Source organism: Argentina silus, assembly GCF_951799395.1.
Source record: "Argentina silus genome assembly, chromosome: 12".
NCBI lineage: Eukaryota > Metazoa > Chordata > Actinopteri > Argentiniformes > Argentinidae > Argentina > Argentina silus.
The window spans coordinates 2,796,448-2,816,595 of record NC_139666.1 but is presented as its reverse complement, the minus strand read 5'-3'; the positions used below and the strand labels follow the sequence as shown (position 1 = coordinate 2,816,595).

General features: G+C 41.8%; 1 protein-coding gene across 1 annotated transcript in view; it reads left to right on the top strand.

Moving 5' to 3' along the window:
- The first annotated feature begins 541 nt into the window (after nt 1–541).
- Nucleotides 542–20,148, top strand: part of col5a2a (collagen, type V, alpha 2a) — a 47,245-nt gene continuing 27,638 nt past the window's right edge. The window contains exons 1-2 of the mRNA XM_083682422.1: nt 542–769; nt 19,379–19,591. Of these exons, the coding sequence (XP_083538548.1) occupies nt 679–769; nt 19,379–19,591 (304 nt within the window). The 5' untranslated portion in view covers nt 542–678. The remainder of the gene's footprint in view (nt 770–19,378; nt 19,592–20,148) is intronic.

Below are 20,148 nucleotides of genomic sequence, written 5' to 3'. Positions count from 1 at the left end.
AACTCTCCTCCAGTGTTGTACATGGGGATGATACCCAACCAACATACTTTCAGCAGTTATGCATTCTTCCTGGTTCCACAGTTCAGATTTCTCACCTTAAAACACAGACAATGGGTTACAAACTCTATTCTTTTTCTTTATTGTCTAATAAAAAATGCCTTTCAGCTCTTGCTATGTTTGTGCCCTGAAGGCTGCCATAAAACAGCACTTTTATGGTCTTGCTTAGTTTTTTTTTCACTTCAGCAGGGGGACAAAACACAGCGATAGTTTTAAACAAAGTTTTCTTATCTTTTGATTATCATCTTTACTCTGATTAGGATTTTAGGTAGTTTTTCATTTCAGTAAAACAACACATGCAAAATAATCACCCCGAAAGAAGGCAACTTGTTAACAAGGGTGTCGTTTTCTCAGAGACACACATGCCTGTGAGTGGATGGTTATGAGGCAGGGCTGACAAAAGGGGGAGGAAAATTAAGGTTGCCAGCATTCTTCTCATTTAAAGCTGTAACTACACCAAAAAAAGAGAAGCACTCGCACAGTCTGGGTTGGGTCTTGCTGCTGCTCACAGGAAAGGTTCTTTGTCTCTATGGTCTGGTGACAACCTGAACATTTCATCCCTTTTTGTCCCTTTATTCCCCTGCTTTGCATTCAAGGAAGGCTCATGTCTTTCTTCTAGACATGTTGGGCTTTGTACATTCAAGGATTGTCTTATTTCTGGTGGTCTCAGGGGCTCAGGTTTTCTTTGTGAAATGCCAGGACGGTAACAGTGGTAAGTACCTCACTTCTGTTTATTGTAACACTTAATTGCTGACAGGTATACTGTTTAAAGTTGATGCTGCTGGTTTCACGCTTGAGCTTATCATGAACATGAGCTTGTTGGTCTATAGTAGGACATCTCTGCTTTGATTTTGAACCATGACATGTTTCACTTACAATAGGTTGACAGCTATTTCTCTGTTACTCATCAAATGGTTCCAGATATACAGTAGTAAGATAACCAAGCACTGCTTATTTGTCCATTCATCAAGTTGTATCTGTGTTGCCTAAGTAAACACTACAGACATGATAACTTGATTTGCACTGTTACCTTGTAAGGGATATTTTTCCTCTAACCATTCTAATGGATAGCAGTTGAAAAAACAATGACAGCATGGAACATGTAAGATGGATTTATCTCAAGGGTGACTGGGACAGACCTCAACAGGCTCTCTGAGAATCATTCCAGTTTTGGGAAGATTTAAAAGTGGTGAGAGTAACTCTAGAGTGGATTATCTCAAATGGGCACGTCTTGGCCAGAACGGTGTATGGACATCTGTCAGTGATTGTCGGTGATGTCACCCTAACATGCCAGAGAGAGAAAGACTGCTTAAGGGCTTGTTTTATTCCTCACCTCTCCATGTCCCACTGCAAGCTTCATTGAGTGTTGCTAACATTCCCATTTCTTTTTTTCCCTCCACTGCGTCCTACATCTGCACAGTCTATTTCAACACCAGCCCTCACACATTTTTAAGAGAACACAGCATGAATATTAATGTGGGGCAGATGTGGGGAGACACAGAGGGGGGAAAAAGCTGTTGGGTTCACTGAGTCATACAGGGGCTCTATAGGTAGAGCACCGTTCAACACTGTGCAAACGCAGAGATGGAACACCTCATTGTGATGTAATTAGCTATGTCATGTTTTTCTTTTATGTCATGTATTTGAACTGCTATGATTTCAGCCTGCATTGTCATATGATGTCATGAATGGAGCATAAAGCAGGTTAAGAGTCTGGACTGAGAAGTTAATTGAAGAGGCCCCTAATTTTAGTGTGTATGTGTTCAAATGGTTGTACCCTTTTGATATGATCAGGTTAATTGTGGAAAAATGCATTCTTATTAAGGCTGCTTTTTTATTAGTTAGTTAAACATGTCATGTACCACATATGCTTTTAGTGTCACACAGAAAGAGTGCCCCCTTGTGGTGGTGGAAATAGTACATCTAATATCCTGTTTCATGAGACTTGATGTGATGCTCAACCAGGTGAGGCTGGTGGAGGTAGAATTCAGAGGATGGGCTCTTTCTAATGCATGGAATGGAATGAGGAATGGTATCAAATTCCATTTCATGCATTATAATGAGCCTGTCCTCTGATTACTACCTCCACCAGCCTCACCTGTGCTCAACATGTCTGCACATTTAACATATAGTACAATAGCAGATCCCTTAAGCCATTTCCTCTTCAAAATGGACGTCTTTTCCTCAGAGGAACGTTGTGTTTGATTGATTAGATTGAATTCGGAATTCAAGCGTGCCAGTGCAGGAAAAGTTGACTTAATGTCTTACAACAAAGTGGAAAATGCTGTCCATCTTTGCTTTTGAGGCATGTTTTGGTTTACTGCCAACATTGGATGGTTGTGTTCTCATCTCACTCTCACACGGTTCTGTTGAGGTTTGACGGCTGTTCAATGTTACAGGAGTCGAGTTTGGTGTTTCAGCCGACCGTCCGTCATTGTGAGCAGAAAGGCAGAGCAATTCTATTTTCCAAACTCCTTCAAACTAAAATTACAATCTCTGAAACAAGGATACGTCAACCTTTGTTTGACTGTGTGCTTCTGCACATGAATCTCATTGCAATTAGATTGTTTAGAAGAGTTCAGAGTGAAAAGTGGGACAGAAACAAGCTGCTAAAAACTCTGGACACACCCTATGATTCAGTATCTTGTTAGGGTTAGGGATGGTATGTTTGTAAGGCTCTTTTTCAAACAGTTCGAGGCTAAATGTGCTGTACTATAGAATGTTCCAAGACTAGCAGTGTAAGCACACATATATATTAAGCAAAAGTCACGCATTTAATTGAGATTTTTATTTGGAAAATGGCAACCTAAAATTGAGTGTGGTTGAATGTTGATGAAAGTGAGTAATTGCAAACAGACGCTGTCTCAGAGTTGGAACACAACAGTAATATGTATCTGTTCTGAAGGGGGGAAAAAAAAGCAACAAAAAAAACTGTGGTGGAGGACATTTAAGTTATTTTTCCAAACTGGCTGGATTTCTGAGGGGACAGACTTTGGAGGAAATAATTGACTCCAACCCTTAGTCCAATCCGTAGATGGCAGGAAACACGTTTCAAATGTTTGAAATCCACATTTGAAATGGAGTTATACAGCTCTAGATGAATGTCATGTGTAGTCTCACATGTGTGAAAGGGTGTTGAAGGTGACAAATGATGAGTGAGAATATGGTACATACTTTCAAACACATTTACAAAACAAACCATAGTTTTTTAGATAAAAGGTCGACTTCCCTGGCACAATAAATACACTCTACTTTGGAGTAAGTGGTATAGTGTGCAAGGTTTAGACTTGTGAACATGAAGAGAAAACTGGCAGTAGATCACTGACTCCGGTAACCAAAACCAGGGGTTTGTGGCCAGCATCCAAGTGGTGAAAAACCATGTTGAGTGTGTGTCTGTGTGTGCGCGTGCGTGTGTGTTTGCGCTCATGTGCGTGTCTGTGTGCGCGCATGCCTGTGTGTGAGAACACTCCCCCTCCCATAGACTGACATGGCTGTAAAACATCTTCAAAGATGCCACTTAACACTGTACATCAAAGAGACTAAACATTATATAAGTCCATTATAGTGTCCCTAGAATATACAGTATAGATTCATACTTCAGTGTGTTTATATGAGATTTTGGATTGAGGTTTATTATCTTAGTTTTTGATATTTATCTGGGACAGTTGCCAGGTCGACTCTGAAATTTCCCTCTCTCCATTAACGCAAGACACGAAAACAAAACTGGCATTCTAAATCAACAAAGCCTACCATGAGGTCACTGGGAATCTCAAATTGGTTCCAGTTGTTGTTGCCACATCAGTTACATCGCAATAAATGGGCTGTTTTCTACCAAAGCGAAAACGTCCAAACATGTGAATTCAACCAGGTCCACGAGACAGACCTGATTAGAACCATGTGCTGCATTTTTGCGCTATGACTTGATTACATGCCTCTTTTCTTCTCTAGTCCAAAAAAAAATATCCCCGATTGTACATGGTCTCGGGTTCCACCTCTGAGGGACCTTGAATATTACTGTACTACAGCCAATGTTTGATCAGTTGCCCAATAGCGTATGGTGGTGAACCTGGGTGACTCAGTGGTACAGACGACAGAGCTGAAATGCTGCCCACGTCTGTGAGGGCTGCTTCATGGGAACTACTTATAATCCAAATTATGGCAGTCAGCAAATGGGGAGTTGGGGTTTGGGGCGGGGGGGGGCGGGGGGAGGGGGGCAGAGGGGGGGGGGGGGACTTCCAGATGTTAAAATAGTTGCTTTGGCAGTATTTGGAAAATATTAAAACAAGCCTTGGCTCAAAGGCAGGGGAGGGAGTTGTATGGCTGATGTTAGTCACAGAATGCAACTTAGGGTTGAGACGGGACGTGGAAAAAGGGGAAACGTGGGTAGCTAAGCTACATTGTCTGTGGGAGCATTAGCTCTTCTATTTGACCCACGCCCCCTGTATTTAAAGGTAGACCAATCATCCATTTTGAAAGCGTTCCATTTAGCCTTCTCACATGTTTCCTCAGATCTTGAGTGGCACTTCCTCTCTAAATCTGCTCTGTGATCCACACTAGCTGTCCAGGTCTGGGGGTTTAGAGAGATGACGTAACATGTCTGAGAACACGTGCCTCGTTCAAAAACACAAACGCTGACTGCTGGCGAAACAACGCGGCGTCCTTTTTGAGTTGCCTACTAAAGGTTATCGTATGTTTACACAGCTGGTTCTGTTTTGTCGGGAGATCAGGGGGACGTTTGCTCTCTGGAACTTCTCCACTGTAGGTTGGCGGCCATAGTATACTGTTCTCCATCGCTCCCTTGGTGACCATTTCAAAGTATTGTGTAATTGGTTTAGATCCAATTTCATGAGATGTTATGCCCATTTGGGAGACGCTCTCAGACCCAGAGCTTGAGGCCAGGTCAAGAGTCAGGAAAAACTACACTGTTACTACGTTGTTGCTCTTCAGCATATAGGATAGAATATATGGACATTTTAGATGTCTAAGATGTTTAAGAAATCTTCTCACAGTCACACGTGAAGTATATCTTATAGGTATAATGAGGTCTTCATATAGAGAATACCTTAAGAAGACCCACATATGCCTATGCTTCACAAATCATTTATAAGCCAATTATAAGGCGTTATATGAAGGATGGCAAAAGGGACTTATGACACTTTTGGCAAATCATTAGATGTTATACTGGAGTATGACATTTACTGATACATTATTTGTGAAACTTTGTTTGAAGTGTGACCACATTCTCTGCTACAGTGGATACTAATCAGATAGAGATTATTTGATGTCAGAAAAGTTTCTTATAGTTGATTGTTAAGGTAAACTTCAGGTCCTTAACTATTTGGTTGATTATGAGGTAAGCTGATTGACTGATTGATTGTGTGTGTGTGTGTGTGTGTGTGTGTGTGTGTGTGTGTGTGTGTGTGTGTGTGTGTGTGTGTGTGTGTGTGTGTGTGTGTGTGTGTGTGTATGGCTGTCTTTGTGTGTGTCAGAATGATCATCTCTCAAAACTAAGTGTTCATCAATCATACACTTGCCAATTCAATGTGATGGCTTAGGCCGTCACATTCTCCTCTGCAACTTTTCCGCATTCACCAATTATGGGTTGGTTTCCTGTGCTTGTGAGGGCACACTTGAGTGGCACTGTTGCACTGCAAAAACTGGACATGGGTTTCAACTGTCTAGGTTTCGATTAGTATCTCAAAACTTGTTTGGTTTGTAAAATAAATGAGTGGTTTTTGCTTTAAACAAAGTCTGAAGTACTTTTTATAATGGCTGTTTTGTACACATTTCAGGAAATGTAGACATTTCCTGTAAACAAATGTTTCGTTGTTTGAGATCCACAGTGTAGAGGTACTGTATGTTAACAACACCATGAAGTTGAAGATTTAATGACAGACCAGTCGCATGACAAAAACATAGAAACATTAGATAGCCCTAAGGATTGACCATAATGACATGCATTTTATATCATCATCTCTCAATAGCATTTTTCAGATAATTTATCTGAAAAATAATCTGCATTTAATGCATTTTCTGATCAACATGTAAAGTGAGTGTACTGCAGATTAGATCACATGTGGTGAAAAAGGGGATTTGATCCCAACTATTGGCCTTCATTTATATAGAATATGTTTTTTTTTTACTTGTGGATGAACAGATTCCTCAGTGATAGTACATCATGCACACACGCATGCATTCAGTGGTGGCTCAACGGACGTTCTCTTTATCATGTTACCACAGAAGACATATTACGCTATGATTACCTCAAAAGTATGCCGTCCTAAGAATGATCTTAAACACGTCCACCGCATATCAAACTTGACGTGTCACACTACTGCATGAAAAGTCACGCTACAAAAAAATAAACCACAAGGACGTTACTGCTCGGAATCAGGGTCATTGCGGCTGGACTCAGCTACACTGTGTCATGGGGTTAAAAATGGAAATAAACCATCAGTGCATTCTTTCAGCACAATGCGGGCCCTATGTTGTCAGTTCCCCACCCCATGTCCATCTCCCTTCCAACAAACACAGCACACAGCAGACCAGACCAACGGTTGTGGAAATGTCTGCAAGTTTCTATGAGTCATGGCTACCAGCAAATGTGGATGGTTTCACCTAATGGGGCAGTTGCTAGGATTTGAGGGAGTCTGTTAAAGAGATTGTTCAGTCTAAAATATATGATTTTTTTTTAAACCTTTTTTTACCTTTTTTTATCTACAGCTTTCTGGCTAGCCTCTGGATTAAGCTACTGTACTGTACTCTACTTGGCTTCTGACAGACAAAACATAGGTTTTCCGATATAAGAATGCGCAGGTGTAACTTTTAAGTTCCCAAATGTAGAATTTGTTCCCTATGTGGGTCCTGGTTGGCAGTTATGTCCAAAGGGAGAGGGGTGATTGGAGGCATACTCCTCTCTTCTCCTACCTCACCCTCTCCTCACATCCCCACAGGCTGGACTATCTCCACAGCAGGAAACCCTGTCACAGAGGAATTTCCTCTGGAAGAGGACTTGTTTGGTCTCTGGGTTGGGCCTCTGGCTTAATGTGCCGGCACCGTTATTTTTCACCAGAACATTTCACCAGATAATTTACCCTTGAGACAATTATTTATGTCTGAAAGATATCCCTTCGGCATTAATGTACCCAGAATACTGTTCTACGGCACATGTGTTTTTATTTCATCTGATGTATGAGAGACACAGGAAATGTTTAGTTTACTTTGGGACACTTCTAGCTTCTAAGGTACAGATACTGTAAGTGTTGAGATTAACTCAGACATGTTTCAAGGGCCAGGTGAAAATTATCTAGTTTTCTCTAGGCTTTCTTGGCTCTCATCACTCATGTCTAGTCCAGAGGTTTTCCTGGTCAGGTCAAGAAGTCAGGAAAATCTCCTGGCCGTACTCGTCTCAACTGGTTATGAAGTGACTTTGAGTTGATTTGGGCCTACTAAAGAATATGAGGAATCCTATCAATGGCCTGGCCACTCATGCTGTTCTTTAGGCAGTTCTGTGTTAGGCCCAACCATATTTAGTTTGCTGACTCAGGCATCAATACTGTAGATTACTCGCTATTCATAAGAAGAGGCTGCTCCTCTAAACCTGATTATGATGCTTTCTTCTGATGTGAAAATGTCCACCCTTTCCTAACCCTAACCCTAAACCTAACTCTTTCCTACCCTAACCCTAACCCTAACCCTTTCCTACCCTAACCCTAACCCTAACCCTAACCCTTTCCTACCCTAACCCTAACCCTAACCCTAACCCTTTCCTACCCTAACCCTAACTCTAACCCTAACCCTAACCCTAACCCTAACCCTAACCCTAACCCTTTCCTACCCTAACCCTAACCCTAACCCTAACCCTAACCCTACCCCTACCCCTAACCCTAACCCTAACCCTTTCCTACCCTAAAATCAGAGCAAGCTTTGTGGAAGATGTTGCATTTCAAACAGCTGCTGATGACATACTCAAAAAATGCTTGCTGAGAGAAGGGGGGGGGGCAAGACCAAACAAACTGTAGCAAGCTTGCCAATAATGAATCCCAAATGTCTGCATGTATTCTGAAACGTTGTTCACACATATATTGCACATGCAAAAAGAGAGTTCTATATATGTATTTCTTCCCCTCTGTGGAATGTTCCATTCGTGTTTCCTCAGCTGAATCTGCTCTACATTTGGTCAGTCTATCCATGAACTTTAGCTGTCATTATGGTCCCTTTTGGTTGAGATGATTGTCAGTCTATTTGGAGTCTCCCTTGTTTGCATTTCAGTAATCTAGGTGACACTCTTATCCAGAGCTATATACAATAAGTGCATTCACCTAAAGTGAAAATATACATCAAGAATAAGATAAGAAGAAGAAGAATAGGTGCTAGTAGCAGCCACAGTGCTAGCAACAAGGGGAAGCATAAGGTTACCATAGTCGTGTCCTTTTGACCACTGTCTCCAGGTTTGACAGATATAGGAGGCAGTAAACTTCAAGGGGCTTCATTTAGTAATAAAGAGAAAGTGATAAATCCCGTCACTCCTCCAGAATGCAGTTTAAGCCATGTCACCCGAGGCAAGGGGCCCCTCTCTGCTGTCTCCGTCTCATTCTTCAGTTTTTATTGGCCAGATCTACAACAAACCAATCTCAAAGATAACACAGATAGCACGGCATTGCAATTCATTCCACGTCAATGCATAGCAGTATGTGTGTCACGTGTTTTATATGCGTTCGAATTGGTTCGTCCTCTCTGTCTTTTGTGGGGGTTTTTGTGAGGACCACATTAGAATGAAGTGTTGCATGATATCTTCATTCGTTGTCCTCTGGGTCCTACTGTGCTGTTTTTGCACAACTCTGTTTAATAGATTTCAATTCAAATCACTTCAACACAAAACAAAGATATTTCTTTGTTGCATTGTGAAAGGTATTGCAAGTTCTCTGAGGCGGTAAGGAGAGAACATAGTCAAAGGACCCGGCTTGTGATTTGCTACATAATCTGAGGCCGAGTCAGTTATGTAAATATTTACGGCACACATCTATGCTTCGCATGGGGCTGATCAGAGCTACACATAGTAATGTAAGCCAGTGTCACGGCAGAACAGCTGCATCGGTTCTGCAAGCTTTTACAATATCAAACAAAGAGAGTGGAGGAAAAGGGAGGGAGAGAAAGGGGGAGGGGGGGGGGGGTTAAGGAAAATAACAGGGTATTTGGGGGCGGGGGTCACTCGCTATTGAGAGATGATGGCATAATTTAGTTATTGCACCAAGAGGTCAACTGGAATGTGGTGGTAGTGTGTCTTAACTAGCCCAGGGTTGTTCATCATGACTTATATGATACCTCATAAAACAACCCAAAATCATTCCCCCCAAAAGAATGAGCATTCTTTCATCTATAAGATGAAATACACACACTAACATGTGTGTATTTCATCCTATAATATACAGTGCCTTCAGAAAGTATTCAGACCCCTTCACTTTTTCCACATTTTGTTGTGTTATAGACTCAATTTAAAATGGATTAAAATACAAGAATTCGCCATCAATCCACACACAATACCCCAGAATGACAAAGCGAAAACAGGTTTTTAGAAATTTCAGTGAATTTATTACAATTGAAATACAGAAATACCTCATGTACGTAAGTATTCAGACCCTTTGCTATGACATTCTTAAAATTGGCTAAAATGCAAATATGTCAGTGTTTGGAACAAGGCTGTTGATGGAGATGTTAAGGGGAAGTAAATGAGGACAATATTCTACATAATTCAATAATGTGAATGTATTCTTAGCTTGTTTCCCTGTATGCTTGTGTATCATCTTTTGTACACATTGAAACATTCAGTTCAGTTAGTTTGGACCACTGTTCATACTAAACATTTATTCTTACTGTATTTCTATATAAATATTATCGGCTGACTTAATACACTTCAATGCATTTATCCTGTTGGTGTTTCAATGCATCGCAGATGCATGTCACAGTGGAAATATCTTGCATGGCTTTTCCCAGTGTGGAGGAAGAGAGAGTTTATCCTTGCACATCTGGACGTGCACTTAGTTGCTGTAAAACACCAGGATGTCATGACTTGTATATGTTAACGCACAGTTCTGTTCAACTGGAATGTTGTACGTCACTGCAAGTTTCCTTTGCATTAGACCTGCATGATATCTGGCCTGGCTGATTATTGAGACGCTGCTCATGAGTTGCAGGTGAAGTCATTTGTAGTGTCTGCTGTGTTGTGATTTCAAGCCGACAAGAAGCAAATGATACCAAATTAATGTGAGATTCAATTAAATCTCCATGCATCAAAAATCACTTTATCTGGCCTCTAGACAAGTATCTTCGAACATAATCAGCATGTCTAATTTTAGATAAGTACCATGCTATGTATTTAGCACTGATTGATTTCCCGTAAAAAAGTGTTGCCTTGGGGCGCTTAGTGGCGTAGCACACTAATGCGCTTACCACGTAATCGCAAGGTTCCTGGTTCGATTCCGACCCTCGACCTATCTTGCATGTCGTCCCTCCTCTCTCTCCCATCCTTCCTGTCAATCTCTACTGTCTCTATCCCAATAAAGCAGAAATGCCCTGAAAACATATTAAAAAAAAGTGTTGCCTTGAAAAATAATGGATCTAGTCATTGGCTGTTTTGTTATGTGTGGTCAATTGTGTTGTCAGATATGTTTTGCTGGCTCAGATATGTTGCTTTCCATTGCTGTCCTTTCCAGCACTGTTTCAGCAACTATGATGGATAGCTAGCCCAGTACAGGGCAGCTCCATAGTGTGAATTAGGGTCAAGTGTGCCTTGTTGCCATAGGTTTCAATGGATGTTGTCTGTTGCAGGGATCGCATACTGTAGCATGTAACTACACGTAACGTGTATGAGGAGACTGGGGTGCGTTTCACAAAGACGGAGAATACGCAGCGTTACACGCTGCTCACATTTGGTAAAGCGTGTCGACGTGTTTTCGTTTCTTTGATCTGAATGAGTGGACGCAACCTGAGAGGATATGAGAAGCACATGTTAGACTGTGGGCCAGGACACTGTGTAAGATAGGGTTGCAAATCAAACAGGCCTAGGAAACCCAAACAGTCTTCTTACATAAACCTACCCATGGTTATTATCTTTGACACTACAAATGTAAGCGATATCTGTTATGACAGTTGTAATTATCACTATTCACACTGGAGACACTGTACAACCATAGACTCTCATTCACACTGTGGGAATACTGCCTAAAAACATTTTGCATGATCACTATCTACAGTATAAGGACTATAGTATTAATCAATGTGGCTTCACACTGTACTGTAGTCCTGATGTGCAGTTTTTATCTTTACAATAAATGGGTTAAACGTGTTCAGTGCTAGATTCAGAGAGCCAAGTTGTTAGGTCATGTTGAAGACAGCAGAAAGATGCAGATTGGGATGTAGGATTATTTTGTGACAGAAATATGTGGATTTCGAAGTAAAGCTACGTACCTTATGTTTGTCAATAATAACACGCTGTAAAATATAGGCCATTAAGAACACTTGGAGAGAACTGACAACGTATTAGTCATGTAAATGGGGAACTTTTTACATCAAGATGGATGACTTCCTTTCATCTGTCTTTCTTACCCGGTGTTTATGTGCAGAGTATGTTATGATACCGTAAATTGTATGTTACATACTTAACCTCACTGGCAGTGTGGTTAGAATACTGTAATTTCACTGAAAGTGAAACAAACCTCACTGGCTCTGTAAAATAACATAAACCCAACCCTAACCCTAACCCTAACCCTAACCTAAGGTTAGAGCGTAACCCATATGCCACCGTAAGGAATACCACATAGCCCAAGTAGATTTCTGTTGAGTTGACAGAACAAAGTAGTGTTCCTCAATGATGTTCTTTTCAATATTGCTATATCAGTGTGGCTTAATAGGTGCTCATGTTTTCTCTAGTGATGCCCAGGGCCAAAGGTTTTTCATTGCCATGTGACCCGACCAGGTCACAAGATCAGGAAAATTCTTGGCCTTATTTATGAGCACTGTTTTTTAAGATGGATGGCTGTATATTGCTTTGTATAAGTATAAGCATTGTATAAGTATTTTTCTCATCAGTTCACCAAGTATAAGTCTTTTGTGCATAGATATCCTAATGATAAACGTATATTTACTTCCTGGAATAGCAAAACACATGGGGGGACTGTACGTGTGTACCCCTGGGGGGACTGGATGTGTGTACCCCTGGGGAGACTGGATGTGTGTACCCCTGGGGGGACTGGATGTGTGTACCCCTGGGGGGACTGGATGTGTGTACCCCTGGGGGGACTGGATGTGTGTACCCCTGGGGGGACTGGATGTGTGTACCCCTGGGGGGACTGTACGTGTGTACCCCTGGGGGGACTGTACGTGTGTAGACCTGGGGAGACTGGATGTGTGTACCCCTGGGGGGACTGTACGTGTGTAGACCTGGGGGGACTGGATGTGTGTACCCCTGGGGGGACTGGATGTGTGTACCCCTGGGGGGGCCTATCCACAGGGGGGACGTGGGAACTAAAAGGACCAAAGGCCTAATGATAAAATTAACATGAGGGAGTACTTTTGGCAGAGGGGGTACAGTTATGTGATTGGGGGTCCAGTTATGAAACAATCATAATCTGGATGCGCAATTGTTGACATTCAAGCACTTTTCCTATTCGTGAGATTATAAAATGTCATGGGTTCAAATTGGCTTTGGGACAATTTTGACAGAAGTGTTTCAGTGGTTTTGTTTTCTAGTTCTTGTTGCTAATGTTTGCTAACACCTTCCCCTGACAACTTACCACTCAAAGTGAATGTCTAATACTGCCTAACTACCACAGACAGTAAGTTGTTGCTATTGCAGTGTTTTTTCATTTGTATTTATTTACCTAGATGTCTTCTACGAAATAGAATAGAATAAATAGGACATTATCTCAGAAGTACTATGAGGACATTTAGCGAAGATATCATGTTGTCAGGTATATTCTGCTTTGGTGTGCTTTGCTCTGTATCTCTGATCCATTAAAGTAGCTGAAAAGTAAGTTTACAACATGGTAATTACACTGATGCCCTTCTTGATTACCGCACTATTACTGTAACCACTTTAAAAGGACATAGAGGGGTATATAACAGGGTTTCTCATCTCCAGTCCTGAGGGACCCACAGGGTCTCACATTTTTGCTTCAGCCCAGCACTATAAGACAACCCATTCAGCTAATGAATGGCTGTGTAATTAGTTGAATCTGATGTGTTAGTACTGTACTGCACCAGAACAAAGTGTTAACATCCGGTGGGTGTGTGTAAAAGGAAGATAAGCTCTTGAAGAAAAAAGCTCAGACATGTGATCAGCTAGCTGTTTATTAAACGTTACTTTCCTGGCTGAGCTTCCCTCCACACCCTAGAGAGACATTGCCTTGTTTGTGGAAGCCAAGGTGAGGTGCATGTTCAAACCAGAGGCATGTTTAAATGCTCCTTGTGCTTTATACGGTTGGACTAATCCCTGACTCTCCTGCCAAAGAACTATGGAATATGAAATTATATTTGTTTTTGAGAGAGTTTACAACCTTCTTAAACGGAGGCCACTCCTCTGGTCACATTAACAAAGCACAGAGGCTGAAGCATAATCGTAGGGTGTACAGTCACTTTGAAATGCAACGTCATCCTGACAGGCTGCCCATAAGGGGTCAGTTAAAGTAAAGTAAAGATGTCAGAAATGGTTTTCAACCCCTCAAAACCCATTTTAAGACGACACTGACAAAAGGTCTGTGAGAGTTGTTTTCGAACGACAGCTAACCTGGATAGCGTTGTCAGTGGACCAATTATAGGAGAGGTCAGAGGAAGCCTATGATTTATGTACGCTCTGACACCAGAGGTTCAAAAGCAGGAAGACGCAGCTGCTGCAAAGCCACTCAACAGCTGTAACTCATCAGCATCTGCATGGAACTAGAAAACACAACATATTCCACATGGGATCAACTGTCAGACGGGACACTCTAGTCTCTGCAGATGACAGATCTGTTCCAGGACTGGGATGAAAGCCACCAGATAATAGAATTAAGAGTGCTTCTATTTGACACAACTGTGAAGGCAACATCTCTGTCTTTTTTAAACAAATGTAGGTTCCTTCTACTCTCAAAACGTTTGTCTGTTTTTTTTTTGTTTTTTTTTTCATTTCTGCTTTGGGAAAGAGAGAAAATTCATTTTAAATGACTCATTGTTTCCATAAGGTCATTTTCTCACCCCTAGACTTCTGGCGGCAATCACAACTCCCCAAACAGAGCATGTTATGAGTATTTCCACATTAGCCAGGGAAAATCCATAAAGTGTCCATGTATTTTCACCGACTACATCTGCCAGATACATTACATCTGAGATAAATATTTCCATACTTTGTATGGAATTGTTCAGAGTTCTCATACAGTACATGTGTGTCATGATTTCAGTGCGAATGCTGAGGTTCATTGTGATCTCCAACCGTCTGGCGAGTCTGTGGTACAAATCACGCTGTAGCGTAACCCAGAACAGGAGGGAAAACCGTCGGCTCTCTGAGTGGGAAGACTGGTGGAAAATACGCATCAGACGAACTCCAAAAAAGGGGGCCCCCTTTTTCCCTTTTTTCAAATTGTCACGATTAAGCGGTGCTTTTACAGCGTGTGCGGAAAGTATGAAACCTGCATTGAATTAGCTGAGGGGAGGGACAGAGTGAACCTCCCCCTCACCCATCTTCTGAGGTTTTTTAAGATCGCCCTGCAAACCACACTTCTCTCCCTATAAATGTTTAATTCTCCTGATGCCACCTTTTGAAACCCCTGACAGGAAAGACCACACTTTCCAAGGTAGTGGTCTATGGCTCAGTTTGACTTCCGTGGTATGACATTTTTATTCCTCCTGTTTGATAGAAGTGCGCTCACACAGTTACATACTCTCATGTGTATAGTAGATCTAGTTGAGCTACATTACCTTCAGAGATTCTCTTGCCTGCAATAATAATACATCTTCCAGATTGAAAAAAAATAGGGCCCCAATTTGCTTCTGCTAAAGAGCGCTGCGCAACACTAACGCTATGTGCACACCAGGCATAGTGTGTATAGTAGTAAGGCATAGTAGTAAGCAAATTTTTACGTTTTTCAATTTAAACACGTTAATAGTTTAAAAGATAATACCAATGGGAGCGAAAGGGGCCCTAAATGAGGCTCAAGATTTCACATGCTCTAATCCTTAAAATCACTTCATGACACAAGTAGTGCCATGACAAGTGGTACATGCCAACATGTTATGTTAATCAAGACTTTATTTTTTCCACTTCCGATAGGCTGAATTGAGCAAATTGCTCACCCATAACATTTGTCAGTTTAACAATTAAAATTTGTTACTTATTATAACTAAAATGATATGGGGTCTATGTTAATAGATCAGTGAATGGCCATAGTATGGCCAAACCCCCGTTGGTAGTTTTAGGGTTTTAATGCACACCTCCAGTGTTCTACACACCATATGACACCTTGCAATTCTGCAGTGTTAATACTCCACGTAATTATAGTTCCCTCAAAATGCTCCCACACACTTTTTTACAGGCATATTCGGCTGTTATCACTTGTTACAACCTTTCCCAGGGGGAATATTTCTAGCAGCCAGGTAGTCCATACATATTTCCCCAGGAATTCACAATGTTGCTGCTAGAATCCCTGTGGCAAATCTGATGTGCAGATCCCTCTAGTTCAAGTGACAATAGCCAAATATTGTAACATGTGACGATATGCCTGTCGCGACGTTACGTGTTACAGTCTATGTGGGAGAGCATTTTGAGGGATAAAATGTTTTGCATAAAAATGTGTTTCTAATAGGCCTAAATTTTGCCCAGTTTCATTTCATGGATTATTATTGTAAACAGGCCCTACATTCATTGCTGTCATGTCAAAATGTTTGGAATTGCAGGGAATATGTTTTGAAACGTAATTTTGTTACCCCACGTAAAGAAATAGCTTCCCCAAACTTGAAACTCACACTACGCCTAACATATTGTAACGACCCTGTGTAAGGCCCGTTAGCAGCTCCGCCAAGTGAGTTAACTCTCTTGGTGTTGTGGCTAGCGCGGCCGGTTTGTAAGCGGAAGGTTGCGAGTTCGATACCCGCTTAAGGCAAACTGCTCTGCCCCGCCGTTCGTTACAATATGCTGCTATTTGATTGTATACCCTATCAAAGATATGAACGGTTGCATGATATCATTAGTAATTGGCACAGAGAGCGGAGGCGATTAATGAATGCTACATTGGTAATTTGATGTTTTAGGGATCAAAGCATAGGCTACATAATTTCATAATGCGAGAATATACACTAGGCCTACTTCCATATATTTTGTAGAGGATGTACTACTGGTGGTATGGGCGATTGTCCCCGACAACTTCTGTGCTCGTTATGATCAAATAAGTGTCTGTTTTCCCTGTTGGTAATTATTGAACATGGAATGGATAATTGTCCCACTTCCCTTGCCAACCCTCTGAACACTCCCATTGACTGCCCGCCTATATTGGTGTAAAGTTTGTGTTGGTTGGGGCAGACGCATTTTGCAGTGACACCAAATTACCAAAACGTTTCTTGGCACATGGTTTTAGTGGTTCTCAGCGCTCTTTAGCGGAAGCGAATTGCGGCCCGTAGTAAGGACATGAGGACTTGCATGAAAACCCTGTTCACCCAAAACCAATCACTGTGTATCCAGGGAGAGACTTCCATACAATTCCTCTTGCACTGATGGAAAACATAATTGAATTAACATGAAGTTGACATTCATTTTTGAAGTAAACTTTGTTTGAGTAGTCTTTGGGCATTTACGCTTTGGCCTACTCTTGACACACGGTAATTGGCTGTGGACAGTATCAGTTGAACCATCCCATCCTAGGACTTGTTTTTCAGCTTTTAGAGCAAACACATGATGGAGTCTAGAGTTCAGCCAACACAGCTGTCCCACAAAGAGGTCCAAAGATAAAGAATGTTGATGCTAAAAGTTGTAGCGAAGCCTGTTTTTTGTTACCTGATGCGAGACATGGTGCAGGACAGGCACTACGGATCAACGCTGCCAGGGAAGGGGGGGGGAGGGGGGGGGGGGGCGCCAGATGGCTAAGATAGACACTGGGGCGGAGGGGCTTCCCAAGGGAGTGATGTGAGTGAGTTAGTCTGTGTGTGTGTGTGTGTGTGTGTGTGTGTGTGTGTGTGTGTGTGTGTGTGTGTGTGTATGTGTGTGTGTGTGTGTGTGTGAGAGTGAGTGTGTGTGAATGCGTGCATGCATGTGTGCGTGTGAGAGTGCGATAGATGGAAAGAAAATGTGTATGCGCATGTCTGTCACTGAGGTCAGCATGACTCATCGCCACATACAGTCAGCCAAGGTCTGAGGAAATACCAGCACTGCTGCCATGCTCAAGTATGTGATTATCCATTAGCATATGATTACTTAGCAATTCTGTTCCACATCCAAGATATGTAGTTTCATCTTATTTCATACAGCATATTAGCTGTCCCTATTTTGTCTTCTTAAGGCATATTCTACAGTATCAGCAACTTCATTCCACTCGCTCTCGAGTTACTTGTGACTTATTTGTGTTTGTTTGATCCAGTTCCCAGAATATGTCTTTTCTACCTGTTCCTTGCAGAGTAGACAGCACAGCAAAGTCATGCTATTTTGTGTACTTTTACCATCCACTAATATTTTTAAAAAAATCTAAATTTTAAATGAATGTTTTTGGTTATTGCCAGTAATTGTGTGCAGGCATACATCTTGCTGAATGAACTGACAAGCTGGTTAAGTTAGCAGATGAGCTTATGTAAAATAATAGTCTATATATTGTGCTAAAAGGATGACACCTAATATATGCACACTATATTTTCATTGTATATGTCAGACGTCACACGGCACAGGTTTTAAGGGACAACATATACATGTAAACATTATGTTATGAAATACAGCATTGTGCAACAGTTGCTGTTCTGGTAGACATGTTGACTGGCACTGTCTGGGATGTTCTTTGAGGTAGATTTACTTTTAACTATAGACCTGGGATCAGATTACCCTAACTCCATTCTAACCTTAACAGTTAGATGAGGACATATCTGACCCTGGATCATTCTTTAAAGGCAACTTCTGCCTACCTGCTCCCTGGGACATGTGTATTGTTCAACGGTTACCTAAGCTCATGGGTGACACCTGGTGTTTATAATTGGAACAGGTAAAAGCCTTCAAATAACTTCTACTCAGTGAGCTTGAGACAGAAGTTGCCCCTTCACTATAGATATTTAGGATCATACAGTATAACCATATACTATATAAGTCTAACGCTAATTTTAAGGGGGGATGAAAAAGTATCTGACCCAGTGGTTTAGTGGTTTCAGTGTTCAAGAAGCTGAACTCCTAGAAACAGTTATAATGGAGTGCTTGGGAGTAGAAATTCAACTCAAACGTATGGAAATATTTGTTAATATTCCCTTGAATGCTGAATGTGGTAAACCCAAGAAGCTTTGCTCGAAAATCGCTTGATGATACAAAATATTATAGTGCATCTTTAGTATTTAATAGCCACTCCTTTTTAGTAATAAAGGAAATTGTGTTATGGATTTCAAGTGATAATCCTTGTTTTCCAATCCCGTTGGATATTTAGTATATCTGTTCTGGTAAATCATCTGTTGGTTGGTGGCTGGAAGTTTTTACTTTAGACTGTGAGTCAGGCTTTGGAAGTATCGCCTCTGGAGGAAATGAGCTCATGTCTGACAACGGGGGAGACTTTACTACAACCAAGGGTCACCTTTTCCACTGAGCATAACGGAAACATGTGTTTCGCATCAGACTGTAAACCGCACCAGCACAGTTACCTGTTATTGATTTATGATGCGGGATAATAAGATACTATAACACTAACATTGCATTTTCTCCTTTGTTTCATGTGTCTAGTTAGATTTGTGTTCATGTTTTGCAATTTCCAAGGCCTTACATTTACTTACACATTATAAATAGGAAATGGCTGCCACTCTAGGTCTGAGATATAACATAACAATGACCAATGCTTATCCATTCAGAACTGCTTTGCCTCTGTGTCCTTTGATTTCAGACCTGTTGTCAAAATACAGAGTAAATACTCTGAACATGATACATCTACAATTGATAAAATTGGGGCCACTCTAGCCCATACTCCCTAGCCCCTGCTCCCTAGCCCCTACACCCTAGCCTCTACACCTCACTCCCTCCACCCCTGCCCCTACACCCTAGCCCCTACACCCTAGCCCCTACAGTATGCTCATGGGTTTCTGATCAGTCTTCTCTCCTCCTCTCCTCCTCCTTGTCCTCCAGGAGATGGCCTGGGCTGCACGGCTGACGGCCAGGTCTACACCAACAAAGACATCTGGAAACCGGAGCCATGCCGGATCTGTGTGTGCGACATGGGCTCTGTCCTCTGTGATGAGATCCAATGTGACGACCTGACGAACTGTGGGAAGATGACCATCCCAGACGGGGAGTGCTGCCCCATCTGCCAGAGTGACTCCACTGACACAAGCAGACCTGGTATGTCAACTCAAATGGGACATAAAATGCATGTTTTATTCATGTAGCCTTCATTAAACCTGGGAAGTCACATTGAGAAAATTGTTTTTGGCAGGGGGGAACAGTAGGTGGCATTCCTCCCTCTGGACTTAGGACCTCAATGCCTCAGGGCAGTGAATGGGGGACTGCCTTGCAGAGGTTGCCGTCCTTTGGATGAAACGTTAAACCATGGTCCCTGAGTCGTTATTGGTCCCACGGCACTTGTCACAAGATTAGCCATATTAACGTCAGTGTCCTGGCTAAATTCCCAATCTGGCCCTCGTACTATCATGGCCACCTAATCATCTCCTGCTTTCAATTGTCTTATTCACCCCCTCTCCTGTCCCCTGCAACCATTCCCCAGGTTGTTGCTGCTAAGGAGAATATGTTCTCAGTCAATAAAATAAAATATTTTTCAAGTGAGCCCCAGCCTAGAAAAGCAGTTCAAAAAAGTTCAAAAAAGCAATTCATCATGAGACACACACACACACACACACACACACACACACACACACACACACACACACACACACACACAC